Source organism: Metopolophium dirhodum, chromosome 7 (genome assembly GCF_019925205.1).
Source record: "Metopolophium dirhodum isolate CAU chromosome 7, ASM1992520v1, whole genome shotgun sequence".
NCBI classification, from domain to species: Eukaryota; Metazoa; Arthropoda; class Insecta; order Hemiptera; family Aphididae; genus Metopolophium; species Metopolophium dirhodum.
In genome coordinates this window covers 10,074,186-10,091,750 of record NC_083566.1, presented here as the reverse complement: position 1 = coordinate 10,091,750, position 17,565 = coordinate 10,074,186, and the positions used below count along the sequence as shown (strand labels likewise).

General features: G+C 31.1%; 1 protein-coding gene across 1 annotated transcript in view; it reads left to right on the top strand.

Moving 5' to 3' along the window:
- LOC132949084 (matrix metalloproteinase-2-like) overlaps positions 1–16,672 on the top strand; it is a 46,331-nt gene extending 29,659 nt beyond the window's left edge. Inside the window, exons 3-10 of the mRNA XM_061019859.1 lie at positions 7,546–7,650; positions 8,418–8,584; positions 11,392–11,538; positions 12,143–12,285; positions 12,936–13,094; positions 13,699–14,133; positions 14,526–14,792; positions 15,429–16,672. Of these exons, the coding sequence (XP_060875842.1) occupies positions 7,546–7,650; positions 8,418–8,584; positions 11,392–11,538; positions 12,143–12,285; positions 12,936–13,094; positions 13,699–14,133; positions 14,526–14,792; positions 15,429–15,778 (1,773 nt within the window). The 3' untranslated portion in view covers positions 15,779–16,672. The remainder of the gene's footprint in view (positions 1–7,545; positions 7,651–8,417; positions 8,585–11,391; positions 11,539–12,142; positions 12,286–12,935; positions 13,095–13,698; positions 14,134–14,525; positions 14,793–15,428) is intronic.
- The last annotated feature ends 893 nt before the right edge of the window (positions 16,673–17,565 follow it).

Below are 17,565 nucleotides of genomic sequence, written 5' to 3'. Positions count from 1 at the left end.
TCTATGCCCGGACGTGTCACCCCATTAATATTACATCGTTGAACCACTATAATATTATCTTCTACAGCAGCTTATTATATTATAGCGTCTTCCCTTACCGAAAATAATAATAGAAACACCGCGTACGAATTTTGTCTAAAATGTATTATTTCCATGTGTACATCACAATATGACAATAGCTGAAAACGAACGGAATATATTATTATTACTATGATATTTGCAAACATATTATAATATAAAAAGCGTGACAGGTTTACCGATGTTCAATAATAACATGATCGGAAAACTGAAGTAGTCATGTATTTAGAAAAAGTCCCGTCGAGAATATGTAATAGTACATTATAGTATTTTTATTGTCTCTGTATATAATATGTATATTAATAAATAGGTAACCAAATAATAGGCATTTTTTTTTTTTTAAAAAAAGGACCTTTTAAACATTTATAAATTGAGATTAAAATATATATAATTATGCAGGGTTTAATCAATACGTTTAAATATAATATATTAATTAATAACCTACAGCTTATCTATATAATGTTATACTATCAAAGAACAAGCATAATATACTATATGTCAATATCCCAATTTACTATTCGCTGATTTTATTTAATTTACTGTACACGCAAACAGTTTTTATATCAAAATATATACCTACCTATACATTTAGAACAGTAGTACCTAATATAGCTAATAGTAATATAATATTATGACGCGATCAGTTGATCATGAATATACCTTGATATACATGCTAAATAAAAATTGTTATTTATACATTTTTTTATCATTATTACATCGGGTAAAACTTAGGATATATATTATGCAAACTGATAAGAAGCTATGCTTAAAATATAAGATATTATGTATTTATGTATGATTATAATATCAATCTGAGTATCCGCATCCTACTCATGTTATACAATAATCATTTTGATTGGCAATTATTTATACTACCTATTAAGTTTCTATGAATCGTAGAATAACTTATATTTGCTCAAAACTAAAAACGATGATTAAATTTAAATTAAATTGAATTCCATCTAATTTATTCATGCCATCATAATTTATAATGCATTATTATGATTAATATATTTAGAAAGAGGAAAAGTCGTAGGTAGGTAAAAATGTACAAACCCGATTGTATATTAGCACGTATAGATTTTACTGACCGTCGTGTGTGATTCGTATTGTATTCTCATATAGTCGTACAGCTGCACAGGTACGATCATAAATAAAATAATAATAATAAATAATAATTAATTTTTACTAGGTAGGTATGTTACTATAATATGGATGAAGTGTTCGGCTAGTTATTTCCACGAAGACAACGTGCTGAAAACTATTTAAATTATAATATATTTTATAGGTACCTATACGTCGCGAAACAGTAGTGACGAAGACGGTTTTCTCTGTTACATTTTTGACTCACAGTTTTTCCCCGAGTGGCTAATTTATGAGTCTTCCTCTCTCGTTCCAAATAACACATATGATTATTAAAAACTATATTATACGTTAAAAATGAAAATGTTATTGGTTAGAAACTTAGAAAGCAGAATCAAGCGGCGCATTATGCGCGATAATTTATTAGAAATTTTCTGTTTATCGCGACTATAATACGTAAGAGACCTAGAGGTTCCATTGGTTTCACAAGTCACGACGCGTCATACCATATATTACAAATTATAATATATTATATACGTTCTACATGCGTATCTATTAGCATCGTTTAATATTTTAACTGTTTAAGAATTCTGTTTTCAGGGATTGAAAGTTAACTAATCGCACGATTTCCAAGTTTTTGATACAAAGTACAGAGTATGTTCTCTAAAAATAGCCCGATCTCTCTCTGATTGACTTGTTTGTATACATGGTATGAAATATAATATAGTTATTGGTTAACCCATAAAATAATGTCGTTTGTCCTAATTCCCAATATTTGCCGAAACTCCACCGTGAAGCCGTGCTGAACACGAAAGTTATTGTAAATGTTCAAGACTTTCAAATCGTTAAAAGCGGGATACAATCATTCATAATATATAATTTCAAAACTATAATAGGTACATAGATCCACACGTAACATTCTGCAGTGTTATACATAAATTATTATGTACCTATTATTATTATTTTATTGGCACCTGTAGGTGGCCGGAGACATTGCTCAAAATAAAGCAATATTACATGTGTCTGTATGAAATATGTATATTGTATATTGTATACGATCCATCAATATTCTGCTGTCCGATATATTATGAACAATTTCTTTTTCGGAGAGAACCTGCAGCTGCAACCGAAGAAATTGTCAAACAGCATAAACTATTTGTATAAATACCTATAGTCGAAAAGATTCGAGAAATAATGAGATGATATTATTTTTGGCATAACGCTGGGCACTATTTTAACTTTATATTTTGAGCCAGCGATGTTATTTACAAAAGTATATGACATTACATTATAATCGATGATGCTCGCTGTCATGTATAATGTATAGTATAGTATAATATATATAAAGGTAAAAAACACATTTAATATTACTTTCATTTCAAGTTTCAATTACACTAATTATATAATATGTGTACAGTGTTAACCTGTGCAGTGTATTAACTTTTTTATTATTCTGGTAAAACTAAGTAGTTTTTTGTACTTATTTGAATAATTTTGTAATTATTAGATATATAACTCGTTTTCATTAGTATATGGGTCACCATAAATGACCATTTTTATCATTATTATATTGCTTTTCACTCTTTTGGATAACAATATAATAGAATATTTTTATGTTTACAACTTGAAGTTCGAACGAGTAATTAATTAGTGTAGGTATTTTAAGTTAAAATGTGCAGATAAGTAGACAAACTTTGTCTTTGTCGTCAGATGGCTCCATTATTATATCACTGTTGTAGTCGTACTCCACGACTCGCATCTTAATGATTTACATAAATATTCTGGGTCGAGCGTGACTCACGTGTCGAATTTCCCCGTGGAGATCGCGATAAAAATCGAAAGAGACGCTGTCGCGGGTGTATATATATATTAAAACACGCGTGTAATAAGTATACTGTCGTCTGGTTCCCCCGGTGCACGTTATTGTCGTAATATACCGGAATACCGGATGACGTCGCCGACGACCACCATATGACGAAAAACACGTGCAAAAATGCTAAAGCTAAACATAAAATAATAATATCGTGAAACCTCTGCCGCAGTATACATACTGCACATATAAAGCACTAGAACTTGGCCAGAGTTATTATAATATTTTTTTCCCTCGTTTCTTTGTTGTTCGTCCGAAACGGTATTTCTATACGCTCTCCCTGCCGAAGAGTGCAGATTGATTGCGCGAACCGTCGGGCAGGCACGCGTGCGACGCAAATGTCGCGGATATTGTCTCCACTCCATAATGTAACATACTTTTATTATATTATTACAATTTATTCGTAGATATTATACGTATCACGCGTAATGAACATCGAACGATAAATAACTGTACTATGTTATTTATTATTTATGTAATTATACAAGCTACGCTTGCATTATGCGACACCAAAGAGACCACGAGTTTGGTCGCATTAACCCTATAGATTGAACAAAACGATATTAAAAAACTAAGGATATTCAACTGGGTCTTAATATTTTGTTAGCTGATGACGCAGTTAACTATTTCTACCGTATACCTATAGCCTATATTCATAGGAACCTATTTAATAGATAATTCAAAATAAAAAAAGTCTGTTGTAACACCTAAAAAACCATATAAAGATGAAGATCAAAGAAATAATACATACATCAATATTTTTAAAATTATATTAAGTATACAAAGTTTTCTTGATATAATTTTCATTTTTTATTCTTTTTTTCCTTGGTATTTTTTCCGGGTTTCGTACACTACCTATATTATATACGTTGTAATCGTCATTCGATCAAATGGCCACGTATATTTTATTGATGACACTCTAACTGATACATAAAAAAAATTTCCGACCAGAAGAATGATTTAATTAGAATTTGGGGGAATACATATTAATACCTATTATTAGTTATGTACAGTCAGTAAATACCTGCAGGTATAATATGTGTAATATTGTATATTATTATATTCTTCGTAACATTATGGACTAATCTAGTGACTAAATATTGTGCAATGGAAAATAATAATATATAATATACAAGGACACATTTTTCGAAAATCATTAACGTTTTTGATAATGTATTATGTATTTAGATACCTAATTTTAACTTTTTACAAAACATAATTTATAATAAAACTTATATTTTGCTAACGTGTATTTAAGTATTTATGAGTCAGGGGTATCCCGCAACATGTTGGCCCACTTGCTACTCCGTCCATCATAGTATCATAACTATATAAATACTTATTACTTATAAGTTACAACTATCTAACTAACTATATACTTATAGTAAAAAAATATTTTTTTTAAACAACGGAAGTTCATTAAGTTGAATTTGTAATTTTACTCGTGGTTTGCCGAGGTACTATTTTTCTTTTTTTAAAAGTCTATAATATTATAGGTATAATTATTTAATCTATAAACCCAATTATTTTTTTAAATTGTATCGTATATAATATGGATAATGTTTAATTCGTTTTATACAGACATTTGCATATTATTATTGCTTTGAGTTTTGACCGTGTCGATTACTTTTTTCCGGTAGGAATATTATTATTGTCCATCCCTTTCCGTCCTCTTGTCCGTGATACAGTAAAAAATAATAGGTACCACAGTACCTGGTACCTATATTAATATCATCATCTACAGCTGAAGCTATGTTTATCAATAGGTACGCGTGAGTATAATTATATAGTATAGTGTAATAGACGTACCTATAGAACGATTATCATCTTTATTACTACCATTGATTAAATATACATTGTATATTTAATCAACGCTACTACTATTATTATTACGATGAGTCGACGACGCGACGTCGTGTTTGTTCTTGTATTATAAGAAAAATAATAATATGTCATATGTGTTCTTGTATCACTGTAGTTATCCTCTTGACTAGCTCTTGTATATAAACGATAATTTATAGTCTCTTCAACGTCTGTATATAAATATGTCAACAATATATTAATGTATAATGTAATGTCTTATCCAGAATAGTAATTTTACGTCATGCACGCATATAGATGATTCTAAAATATCATAAATCATATAATATCATGATATCGTTGCATTATTGTTAACAACGATTCGTATCGATAAGTCCCTCTTCTAGTGTTGATGACCACAGCACGTTATTATCGTCGTTTTTTCGTTTTCGAAATATTTCAAATAAACATCCAAAAAAAAATCAAATAAACCATAAATTATACTTAATCAATTTGTATGCACTGTTCATTTAAATTATTGACAATAATACAGTGAGTACCGCTTAATGTGATCGCATTGGTTCAGGCCATTTTTATTCTATTAACCAGTTGATTCCATAAAGCATTTTTTTTTTAAATATAATATTTGGTTTGGGATTTTCATTTTTGATTCCAATAAACGGTTGATTCTATAAACCAGTGATCATATTAAGCGGAACTCACTGTATAATATATTAATTACTTACGTGATTTATTAAATCAACGTGTTATTTATTTATACGGAGTGATCCTTATTTAACGTAAAACATTCAATGTTTCAAAAAACACTAGCGTTATAAAAATATTTCTTTTACATCATTTTAGGTCGTTACAAATTTGTAAAATTTATTTATTTATTTATTTATTTAAATAACATATTGCGAGGTACCCTTGTACCACACCACTCAGCCCATCTCAATTTTGAATTCTTATAAACCATAAGCTATTGGGTATTGTCCAAAATTCCATTTTTATGAATTGAAGTACTCCAAAAACTGTTCTGCTTAGGAACAAGGAGTCAAAAATGCATGTTATCATAAAAAATTAAAAAATAATAACGACCATAATAGTAGCAAATATAATTTTTTAGACAAAAAGTTAATAGTTTTTGAAATATGTAGTGTCTTATACCAAATGGATCACTCAGTATATTATACAATATTCATAATTGATAATAGCTACCTATCTACGCCTATATTAATACATTTTACTTTTTTTGTTGTATAAATGTAATTTTATCAAAATGTGTTAAGTTTCTATTTTCAATTGATCTCAACGTACGTATAATATAAGTTTCCTAAACGTAGCCTACACATTTCTTTGATTTGATGATTCCGTGCTGTATATTGACGTTAAGTGCCCACTGCACAGTTTGAATTGGACTTGCATGTTTGGTATATTTATTAGAATGTAATATCATTCGATCACTATAGCAATATTAAATATTTAACTACTATTAAATATGTATGAGACCTTGACCAACATTCTAATCACGGTAAGACGGTAGAATTAAAACAAAAAACTAGTTCAACTCCCAATTATTTTTTACTCCCTTTATTTGTACTTTTATGCTCAAATTGCAACATTTAAAAAAAAAAAATTTATATTTGAATCCAAATTCAAATACTCCTTTACCCGAACATTTCCCCGGTACTGCAGTATACATGTATACATCCAGCAACGTGATGATATGCGACCGTACCTATAAGAAAAAATGATTTATTTATTTTTACAAACTGTATATTAGGTAAACATCATACTATATGTTTTATTATAAATTTGTGTGGTCCTGGCTTATGAACCAAACAATTTGATTATTATATACGTAGGTATTTCTACATAATGTATAAATAAATTATTAACTTGTTTTCAACATTCTTCAATAGATATTTGTAAACATTTGTATTGAATTTTCAAATGAAAAAAAATAATTTTTTTTTGTTTATTTATTTTTTATTAATGAATTAAATCATTTTAAGGATAATCATTTGTTCATCGTTGACACACACCTAAATTGTTTTTGAAAACAAACTAATTTGCGTCCCAGATATGATTTTTTTTATTATATTTTTATGGGATATTCACGTAATCGCGTCACAGGCGCAAGTTCGACCTACTAATAATAATTCACGATGCTGAGTTAAGTCGATAAACGGGTTACTGGATTATTTTAGTGTGTCCGTACCTGAATAGTGATGATAATATAGATAAATAGTGATGATATTTTAATAATATCTCTCAAGTTATATGTGAGTGGGATCTACAATTAATTAAATAATATTCTTACAATTTAATATTGTTATTTATTTAGTAATATTTTATCGGATTTTTATTTGTTGTGAACGTGGAGTGTAAGTGTAATCACATGACTAGGTACATCAACAGGAATGCCGTTTGCGTTTACCCACGATAATAATTTTTGAACGCAATCGTATGTTCTCCTTATATTTTTACATTTAGTTAATATTTTACTCCTGTTCGTAGTTTTTTTTAATATAATCTCATTAATATTCGTACGTTTTTTGTTTAAATGATATAATTAATTAATTTTAGTTTTAAATTGTGCCATTAGTATAGGCATAACTAATATTATAAATTAATAGGTATATTGTATATAATACTAAATTCGATTTTTACGTTATTGGATTATTATTTATGATATTTTTTTTTCACAGCAAGGGTATTTGATGAAGTTCGGTTACTTGCCAGAATCGGATCTAGAAACGGGCAATAACTTGAGGGATGGAAGTCAACTACACGATGCTCTGCGAACATTGCAGGTATGTCATACGCAGTATATACGCATAATTACATAAATATAAAAATCATACTAAACACTAAAACACACATTATATATGCTTTACCAAGCATGTTTTGCTGTTTAGACTAAATTCAAGAATATGAAAATATGGTCTTTGGGTACTGTGGTGTCACCCGTATAGAGTGATATACGGTAAAAACTACTACTGGCCTTATATCCTCGTACTCTCTAAGCTATAATGACTCTCTCTAGAATAAATTCAGATTAGCACTGTTAACTTGTTGAGGCACGATGGTATGCGTTTGTTGATTCTACGTCCGTTCCTCAAAATTGGAATGACTATTATAGGATCCCACAACCGGAGCGCTATTCGGTTTAAATAGGTAGGTATATTTAAAAATTCCAAAAACCAGATAATTGAAGAAATATGGGAAGCTTGCTTGGTGAATCATATATTAATGTCAATCAATTTATTTTTCAAAAACGTATAACATATATAGGTACTATTAACATATATTATTATATTAGGTACCTATATGCTATATGTTTTTTTAAAAAAACCCACTAAACTACATTTATAGATGTTACATATGAATAAATTCCTTTTTTCCTTATTTTATCATTTATTCATTCATACGTATAATTTGTACATTTTTCCTTTCATAGTCTTATAAAACTGTTGATGTTGCAAAACCGTTAATAATATTATATTTTACCACTAATGACAATGATAACATAGGTACACTAGTCTATATTTTCATGAAAGATTTTCAATATTTTATTTAGACGTTTGGAAATATTCCTATCACCGGTCAATGGGACGAGGCCACTAAACAGTTGATGAAGAAACCTAGATGCGGCGTTTCCGATATTTCACAGACAGCGGGCCAGCAGCGGACCAAACGCTACACCCTGCAAGGTCAAAAATGGCATCACGTCAACCTGACGTGGAGGTGAGTGAAATAAAATATTTTCTGAATCCGTTGCCAAGTTTACTCAAGTTACCTGCAATACATGAACTATATATATTTTATATCATATTAGAATTTGGGTGGTTTGAAAGCCTATGAAAACTTATGAGTTTATGACACTATATTATATTTCAACAATAAAATCTAATCTTGAAATATTTTCCACGGAATAAATATTTTTATCACAATACCCATGCGTGTGACTGTTAAGATTTTGAATCTAATTTTTATTAATTGAATATAATAATACATTCCTAGTAATTATTATAATGACACGAAATCACCTAGTATTAGAAATTCAAAAGTCAAATATGGATTTTATACCAAAGACAACAATTAACAAATTGACAACTGTATTACAATTTTAAATTAAATCTAAATATTACCCAATAATAAATATATAATATAGATATTTTCGATTAAAATTAAATGGAAACGAAAATCATAGCAAATTTCTTCGAAAAGACTTACTTATATAAATCATATTTTTAACAATCAACGTCTGTTATACCGCAAGACGACGATAACGACTACCGTGACGTGACGATTTATGTCGAAATTAATTTATGTCGAATGATTTGATATTTCCTCCACGTCTATAATACCTATTGGCTATTATGCCAATCGATTAAAAAATGAACAACGAAACGCAATGGATAGATATTCAGATTTATACTCACTCAATTTGGATGTGATGTTCAAATTGGTGCCACCACAAACTCGTTGAGTGAGCTGCGACCCCATACATGCTCGTCGTCGACTGCAACAGCAATAAGCACGTGGATTATTGTCGCTGGTGTAATATTATTATTAATTATTATAATATCGATTAAACAACGTGGCGTGAATCTTATTTTTCGTTCGTGTCCATGATATGTAACTTACGAGTATGTCGTCAACTGCAATTTCAGTCTACCGGGATCAATTAATATTAAATAAATAGCATATTGTATTTAAAACGATAAAATATAATGTTAATATTACCACCAATATTCAGTCGAGCAAGACTCTTTTCGACCAAAATTGTACCCGTTTAAAACACGCATTTTAAATGATTTTGAAAAAAGTAACGATACAAATTATTACACAATGTTTGCAACTTGTTAAACAATTAACGGGATGTGAAAGAACTTAATACCTAATACGCTAAACCGACTTACGGTAAGGCTCCATATTTTTTAAATGCGTTAGTTACTGGTTTTTATTAAACGATCATACATTTGCTAAAGAATTATTAATAATTAAAATATAAACATAAATTATTACATAAATATTATACTTATAGCTACTTAAAGTCCATGTATTTTCAAATACAAATACTATTTAGATATCTTAGAGAATTGTATACAAATAATTGTTTTTAATTAGAAGTTTGATTTTAAAAATGGAAATATCAAAATAAAAAATTCCAAAGAAAAGCGATGAAACAAAAAATTAGGGCGTCATTAATTTGGGCGAATGACCCAAATTTTACCTAAGTAGAGCATATATCATCTGGGTGAGATATTAAGCGATAATTTGGCAAAATTTATATTTATGTTTGTTGTATATAGGTACCTATATATAACATGTCTTGAGCTTAGTAATTAAGTACCTATACAATATATATAGTAGTATATTATATTATTATAATATCATAATATGTAAGTATATACTCGTACTATATAGAGAAATAACAAGTTTTGTAATATTGATAAGGTACGCACTATAGACCGTTTTGGCCGATAGGTGATAATCATTTTAAAGTGCTCAAAACTAAGTCTCTAAAAACAGAAATGAAAATGTATTGGACATATTATTAGGCGTCCATATACATTTTTCTTAAATTATGTATAGGATGTAACAGAAAGAACTGACTAATGCAATAACTTTTGTTATAATCATTATTTTAAAATTGTTTTCATTTATATTTCTTGAAACTGAAAATAAAAATAAAAATTGTTTGAAAATAGCCAATTCGTTAATCCGATTATAAGAACAATTTTCATGGTTAAAACATTTATCCAAGTTCAGAATTTTATTTAATAGAATTTTTTTTAATATCAATATTTTTTAGAGTAAATTAATTCAAAACATAGTAACTTTATTTAACGGGTATATTATTTTTGAGAATTTCCTGACATAAGTATATTTTTTAAATTATTTATTATACATTATATAATTTCCACAATTTTTGTCATACGTTTAACTAGCATCGATTTTTTTTTTCGTTGGATCATTCTGTTACACCTTGTATATAAGCACCCAAATGAAGTATTATATATATTAGGGGCCCGTGTAAATTTCACCCAAATGATATGTTTTAATTCGCCCAAACGAAATGAAATTTTGAGTTATTCGCCCAAATGAAAGCCGCCCTAAAATGGTTAATTCACTGTAATAAAATTAACAATATATTCTTTACACGGCGACAACAAATAACACACGCGTATTATGCATTTATATATTATAGCCTATATAAGGACAACAATAATAATGATAATTCAATATAGTAATTATTATATGCGTTGTTTACGATTATTTTTTTTTATTTCATCAATTTTTCGTTTGATTAATATTTGAATATTTCGTTGTACATTATAATGACGTATAGGTTCCTACATTTTTATTAAGGCCATCAAAATAGTACGCAAATTAAAATTAATTTTATAAATTCTAGTAACACGTATTTGAGCACCAATAATATAATATATTCTTGTATTATTGTAATATTATATTGGCGTTGTTTGATTTTATGATAACAAACAAAAATAATAATCTGTACCTATATGTTGTTTGTTTGTTCTCAGTTTGCGGACAAGGCGCTTGGATAAAGTAGATCACGGATGGGTGAGGTCGGACTTGAACAAAGCATTTCAAGTGTGGGCCAAATATTCCAAACTCACGTTTCGGGAAGTTAACAGCGAATCTGCAGACATTCTGGTGTTTTTCGAAAAGTTAGTGTTGGGCTTTGCGCCTTTGCCTATACGTATTGTTCTAATGCCTACACATTATGTAGCCCCCTAGCGCGTCATGTATAGACACGTCGTCGTGTATTCACATTCTGGGATAAAGATGGATGATATAATTGATATCTCAAAAATCTTAAATTAATGAAAGAAAAATTCAAAATCCAAATTAAGCAGAATCGGTGTTTTAAAATAACTTAAATTTCAAATCAAAATGGATTTTTTATAAAACAGTATATCATTATAAATTTATCATCACACGTCATTTTCTTGTAAATCTTAAAAATATATTTCATTATATTATCCATTATACCTATTATTATAGATGTACTAATGTGATTGCTTGTCGTTTTTTATTATAAACAATAAACCTTATATCGGGCTCATCGTAATAACTGCAAATCGTATAACACTATGTAGGCAATGAAACCGAAATATATTATTCTAATCATAGCATGTAGGCTATATATTCAATTCCAAATTTATAATTTTTAGATTTTAGACATACCTATTCGTGTAGTGTAGATATGGTGCGCGAGGCCCATTATAATAATATAATATAATCTAATGCATGTTCGTCTATTTAAATTAGAGGTTACCACGGCGACGGATATCCGTTCGATGGGCCGGGTCAAGTGTTAGCTCACGCATTTTTCCCGGGCACCGGACGAGGAGGAGACGCTCATTTTGACGAGGAAGAAGAATGGCTGGTGGCCGACAAGACAAGCAAAGACGGTGAGTACCAGTATTATACGACAATACGAGTACACATGTGTACAGTGGTTGTACTGCAGTCAGTGGCGGATCCAGGGCTTAACTTTTTTTTTGGGGGGAGGGGGAGGCTTTCTAAAAAAATTAATTCTAAGCCATAATAATACAATAATAATAATATAATATAATAATTAATATGCAATTATTGTAAATGTTTTCATTCCAATAACATTCCCAATGGTTTCCAAAATAGATAAATAGATTGTGTAATTAATTAAAATGCATTACATTACACACTTTAAAATATTTCTATAAGTAAAAATAGGAGTATAAAAACTGTTGTGTTGAACAATAAGCCATTTATCTATTCTGCTGCACACATATTGACTATTGAGAGAGACATATGCAAAAATGTAGACTCTTAAGGGGTAATAATACTAAAAGTTAGTAAAAATAAGATACAATAATTTGTATTCGATGAATTTTGATGGTGGCCGTGAGGACACTACAGTCCCCGGGCCCCGCCACCCATATGTTATTATTTTGTTCTAACATTTTATTGACAAATTATTTACATAACTCCATACGTATCATACGTTCTTTATTTTTGTATCTTTAATATACTTAGTTAACATCATTATTTATTTAAACAATTTTTTTTTGCGCCTCTGCAGGAACCAGTTTGTTCAGGGTGGCCGTGCATGAATTCGGCCACTCCCTCGGTCTTTCGCACTCATCGGCACAAGACGCATTGATGTTCCCATGGTATCAGGATCTGCAATCCAACTTTGAACTTCCCAACGACGACCGGATTGGTATACAGATACTTTACGGTAAGTGTATACGGTAATTCCTTTACGAACTTCGGGTGTGTTCTTGAGCCCACGAAAATCAATTGTTGTTATAATATTATATTATAGATTAATAGTTTTTTTTCAAGCCATAAGATTTTTTTACACATCACTATCCAAAACCAAATAATATTTATCCCGCCGGACTCTGATACAAACGTGAAACGGTGCGTCGGAAATATCATTACCTATAGTATTTAGTTCCAATTATTATTTTAATATATCAACCTTTCCAACTTTCCAAGCCTATAGTGTTTACTTTATAGTAGTATAGTACCTTCTCAAAAAATAGTTCATAAACTGCTTATAACTATAATAACTGTATAGTGTAGCTATACCTACGGGCTACGACCTCCTACCCACCAAATATATATAAATGCATTGAAGGCAAAAAGCATTTAATTAGGTATTCATTTGTACGTTCGAGAAAGTCTACACTGTTGGTTAGTATATTAAGTGCCTATACTTTAAATTTACTACAGTTGACTAGCTAATTACAGTATAGCAATTTTAAATATCTTGAGGAAAATATCGACTAAGATTTTAATTCCGTGGCATCGATTAATTTTTCGATTCTATTAAATAGGTGCAAAAAATGACAAGATCTGGGGTGACATACCGGTGTACAGACCGACTTCGCAGAAACCGGATCCATCGACTACCGTTCCAACAATATCTAGTACACCCAGAACAGTGGTTACCAAGTTAACGACCAGTATCACCTCTCCCGTTACCCCAGTAGCATACACTACCAGCAGACCAATGCCGCCGAGACGACCGCCCGTAGCAGTGGTCGTCGACGACAAACCGGACTTTTGCAACACATCTTTCGATGCAGTGTCAATCATACGGAAGGATACGTTCTTCTTCAAGGGCAAATACACGTGGAGACTAGGCCCCAAGGGAGTTTACGCCGGATATCCGGCTCTAATTTCACGGCTGTGGTACAATCTGCCAGAAGACATGAACCAGGTGGACGCGGTGTACGAAAGGCAAGACGGCAAGATTGTGTTTTTCATAGGTCAGTTATCATACCCATTTTATTTTTAGTTATTAAATATTAGTTATTACTAGAGATAGGATGATGATCTAAATAACACAAAAATTCCCTAAACAAAATGCAAATGCCCTAAAAACTTCAAAAAATGAATGTAACAAATTACAAAAAAAAAATGTATTAACTTAAATGATAAGGATAACAATTTAATAGAAAAAAATTATTATATCATTACCTAGAGATATGGGTGTGATAATAGGTATTAGAATAATTTAAACTATGAACTGTAAAATGAATAAACAATAGAAAACATTTAAATTTTAAGATTAATTTAGAGTAAATAAAAAATATATTAATATATTATGAATAATTATTAAAAATAAATTTAAAAGTAAAATATAAATTTTGCCGCGCAGGTCGTCAATATTACCTGTTTGACGGCAACAACCCTCTTCGAGGATACCCGAAGCCGTTGACGACGCTCGGACTGCCCGAAGAGCTGGACCGTGTGGACGCGGCCATTGTCTGGGGCCACAACAGCAAAACGTACATATTCAGCGGCACCATGTACTGGAGGTGCGACGATGAAACTGGTCAGATGGAGTTGGACTACCCGCGGGACATATCGTCTGTATGGCGGGGCGCGGGATACAACATCGACGCGGCGTTCCAATGGCACGACGGTGAGTGAAACCGATAATTTCTAAATTATACGATTTGCAGCATAATTATATTTTGTACCTACTGCTGCGGGCAACATTGTTGGGCAAATGAAACTCTATGCACGTTTAGCATTAAAGTACAAGCGCATAACTTCTGAATTTAATAGTATATTGTTTATGGCAAGGGCGGGGAGTGCGCCACCAATATACTCACGATTAGCAAGCGACGTTATTGTGGCACGAGTCGTATTAGGCAAGCCCTGCTGTAATCAGCCCAAGACTAAAATACTAAATAATTGCATTCCCACACGAACCAAACATACTTTTTTTTTTGTCACGCCTGCGCTGAAAGTTTAATTTACGATTTCGGTTGAAGTGTTCGCAAATGACCTCATTCCTTCCAGCAGACAGTAAATCTTTTGTTTCCGACGGGTGGCGGTGAAGTGGAAATAGGTACCCACTACGCAGCGATAGTTTTAATGATATCAGTGAAGTCTGGTAGGAATAAATATATAACGTTATAACGAGTTCAAAATAGTCGTATACCTCTACTTCGATTCAAGTTAATTTATATTTCTTTATTTGCCATCATTTTAAATCAAAACTGTATGACTGATAAATATTGACAACACAATAATAAGCGTGATTATCACACAGGTGCAACGTACTTCTTCAAGAATCGTGATTTCTGGAAGTTCAACGATCTCAGGATGCGCGTCGAACAGGAGGAGCCCAGGTCGATCGGCGAGTTCTGGTTCAACTGCACTGCGACTGACGGTGTCGGCGGGGGAAACGGCGACCGGTGGCCCGCCACCAAGAACAAAGGCCGGACGACTGGTCAGAAGGGCGCTGCGGGCCGCGGTGGCCGATTTCGGACCGCCGACGACGGCCCGTCTGGCAGCGGCGAGGTCAACTCTTCGGGGTCCACCGATCACACGCCGCTTCCGACCGTGGCGTGGTCGGTGACGATGGCGTCGATCGCGGCAATCGTCCGGTGGGCACGATGAACGTCCCCACGAAAAACCATACGTGTTCGTCATATGTGTATATAATATGATAATATTGTAATATTTATTGTGATGTATAATAATAGCATGAGGCGTCCGCCAAAGTCCTATGGTCGTCGAGTGTGACGATTTAGGGATAGCGAAAATCGCTGTTGTATCAAGTTATTCAATCAAATAATAATATAATGTAACTGATGTATTATACAATGTGATGCGATACTATCGCATTGTCGATTTGGGCCTGTCGGATATACGATCCGGGTGAAAAATAATGAACAATTCGATTTAATTAGACTGGCAATTGGCAAACCCGCAGTTTCAAATTTTGGACGTAAGTCTCGTGGTCCCGTAAACAATTTGAGTGATTTAATATAATATACATCGATAGTCCGATACCCATAACAATATTCGTAATCCCGCTGACGATTTTATTATATTTTAAAGTTTTATAACCACAAATGCATATAAATATTAATAAATTTTTAAGATTTAAATAGTCATACAACACCTTTTGAAGCATTATTCTCATACAGCGTATATCTCCGAATATTGTGCAATTTTTTTCTGTGCTCACTCCAAAAAATTCAAGCATTCTTGTCATTTGTCCCCGTCGCACTTTTTTCGAATACACGTCGGTATAATGTATTATATTGTACAGCGTAATTTACCAAGCATGCTCACCCCATTTTATATTTTTAAATTCTTGAAATTGTTTGTATTATAATTTATTAAGGAGTGTACAAACTGTGGTGAAACTTCTGTTTTTCAAATGAGAATCCTCATTATTTACTGTAAAATTTAGGTTTTGATAACTTTTTTTTAAGACAGATAGTTAATTAGTATTTACTAAAATTTTTAATTCCAATATATTATATATTTCCATATATTCCAAGCCCATTATTGTAGACGCAATTGATCATTCTTACTCCTTATAGACTATAGTACACAGAGTTAAATGGCTCAAAAACAACTCGTTCGGATTTTGATTTTGATGCATCAAAATTATCCATTAAATAATTTACCACATCCTTTCTTTAACAGAACCCCTCTGTTCTCATTAAAATATTTACGTTTGTATCTTCAAGGGACACTCCTTATGTAGGTAATACAACAATGCTCAAGCATTTAAAAATATGGTCTTTAAGTTAATGTATTTAAAAATTCCAAAATTTTTTTTTGAATAACTGCGTATATTATTATTGGGTGAGCAACTTAATGAATCATCCTGTATACATCCAAGTATAGTGATAATATACAGAATAATATAACGGTGCACGCCACCTATTTACAGAAAGTGTTATTTTCGGTATTTTGTAAAGACAGGTTTTTAGACCTTTGAAACAACCACTCACTCCAGATTTCCATCCGGGATACAGTAGAGTGGTCGTCATCAATCCGACATTGTTTACAATGTCTGACAAATTTTGTGATATTTTTTTTCTATCTACTCTATTATATTTTATACCTATTTATATAAATATATTTACTATACATATAGATAATCGATTTAAGGATATTATATTATTGCGTTTTTATATATTACCTAAACTATTTATGTATATACTATATATTTATTATTTTGTACGTATAATAGTACAATATATATTATTATGAAGTGCGTTATATACCTAATAATATATTTATGTACTTATAGTTTTATTTTGTATCGAAATCGCCAACGTTTTTTTCTACTTACGGTTTTGTAATTTTTAAAAATAAAATAATGTAACTGTACTTAAAAATGAAAACGTTTTTCTCAATCTTTGTTGGCCCAGTGGCGTGTAACA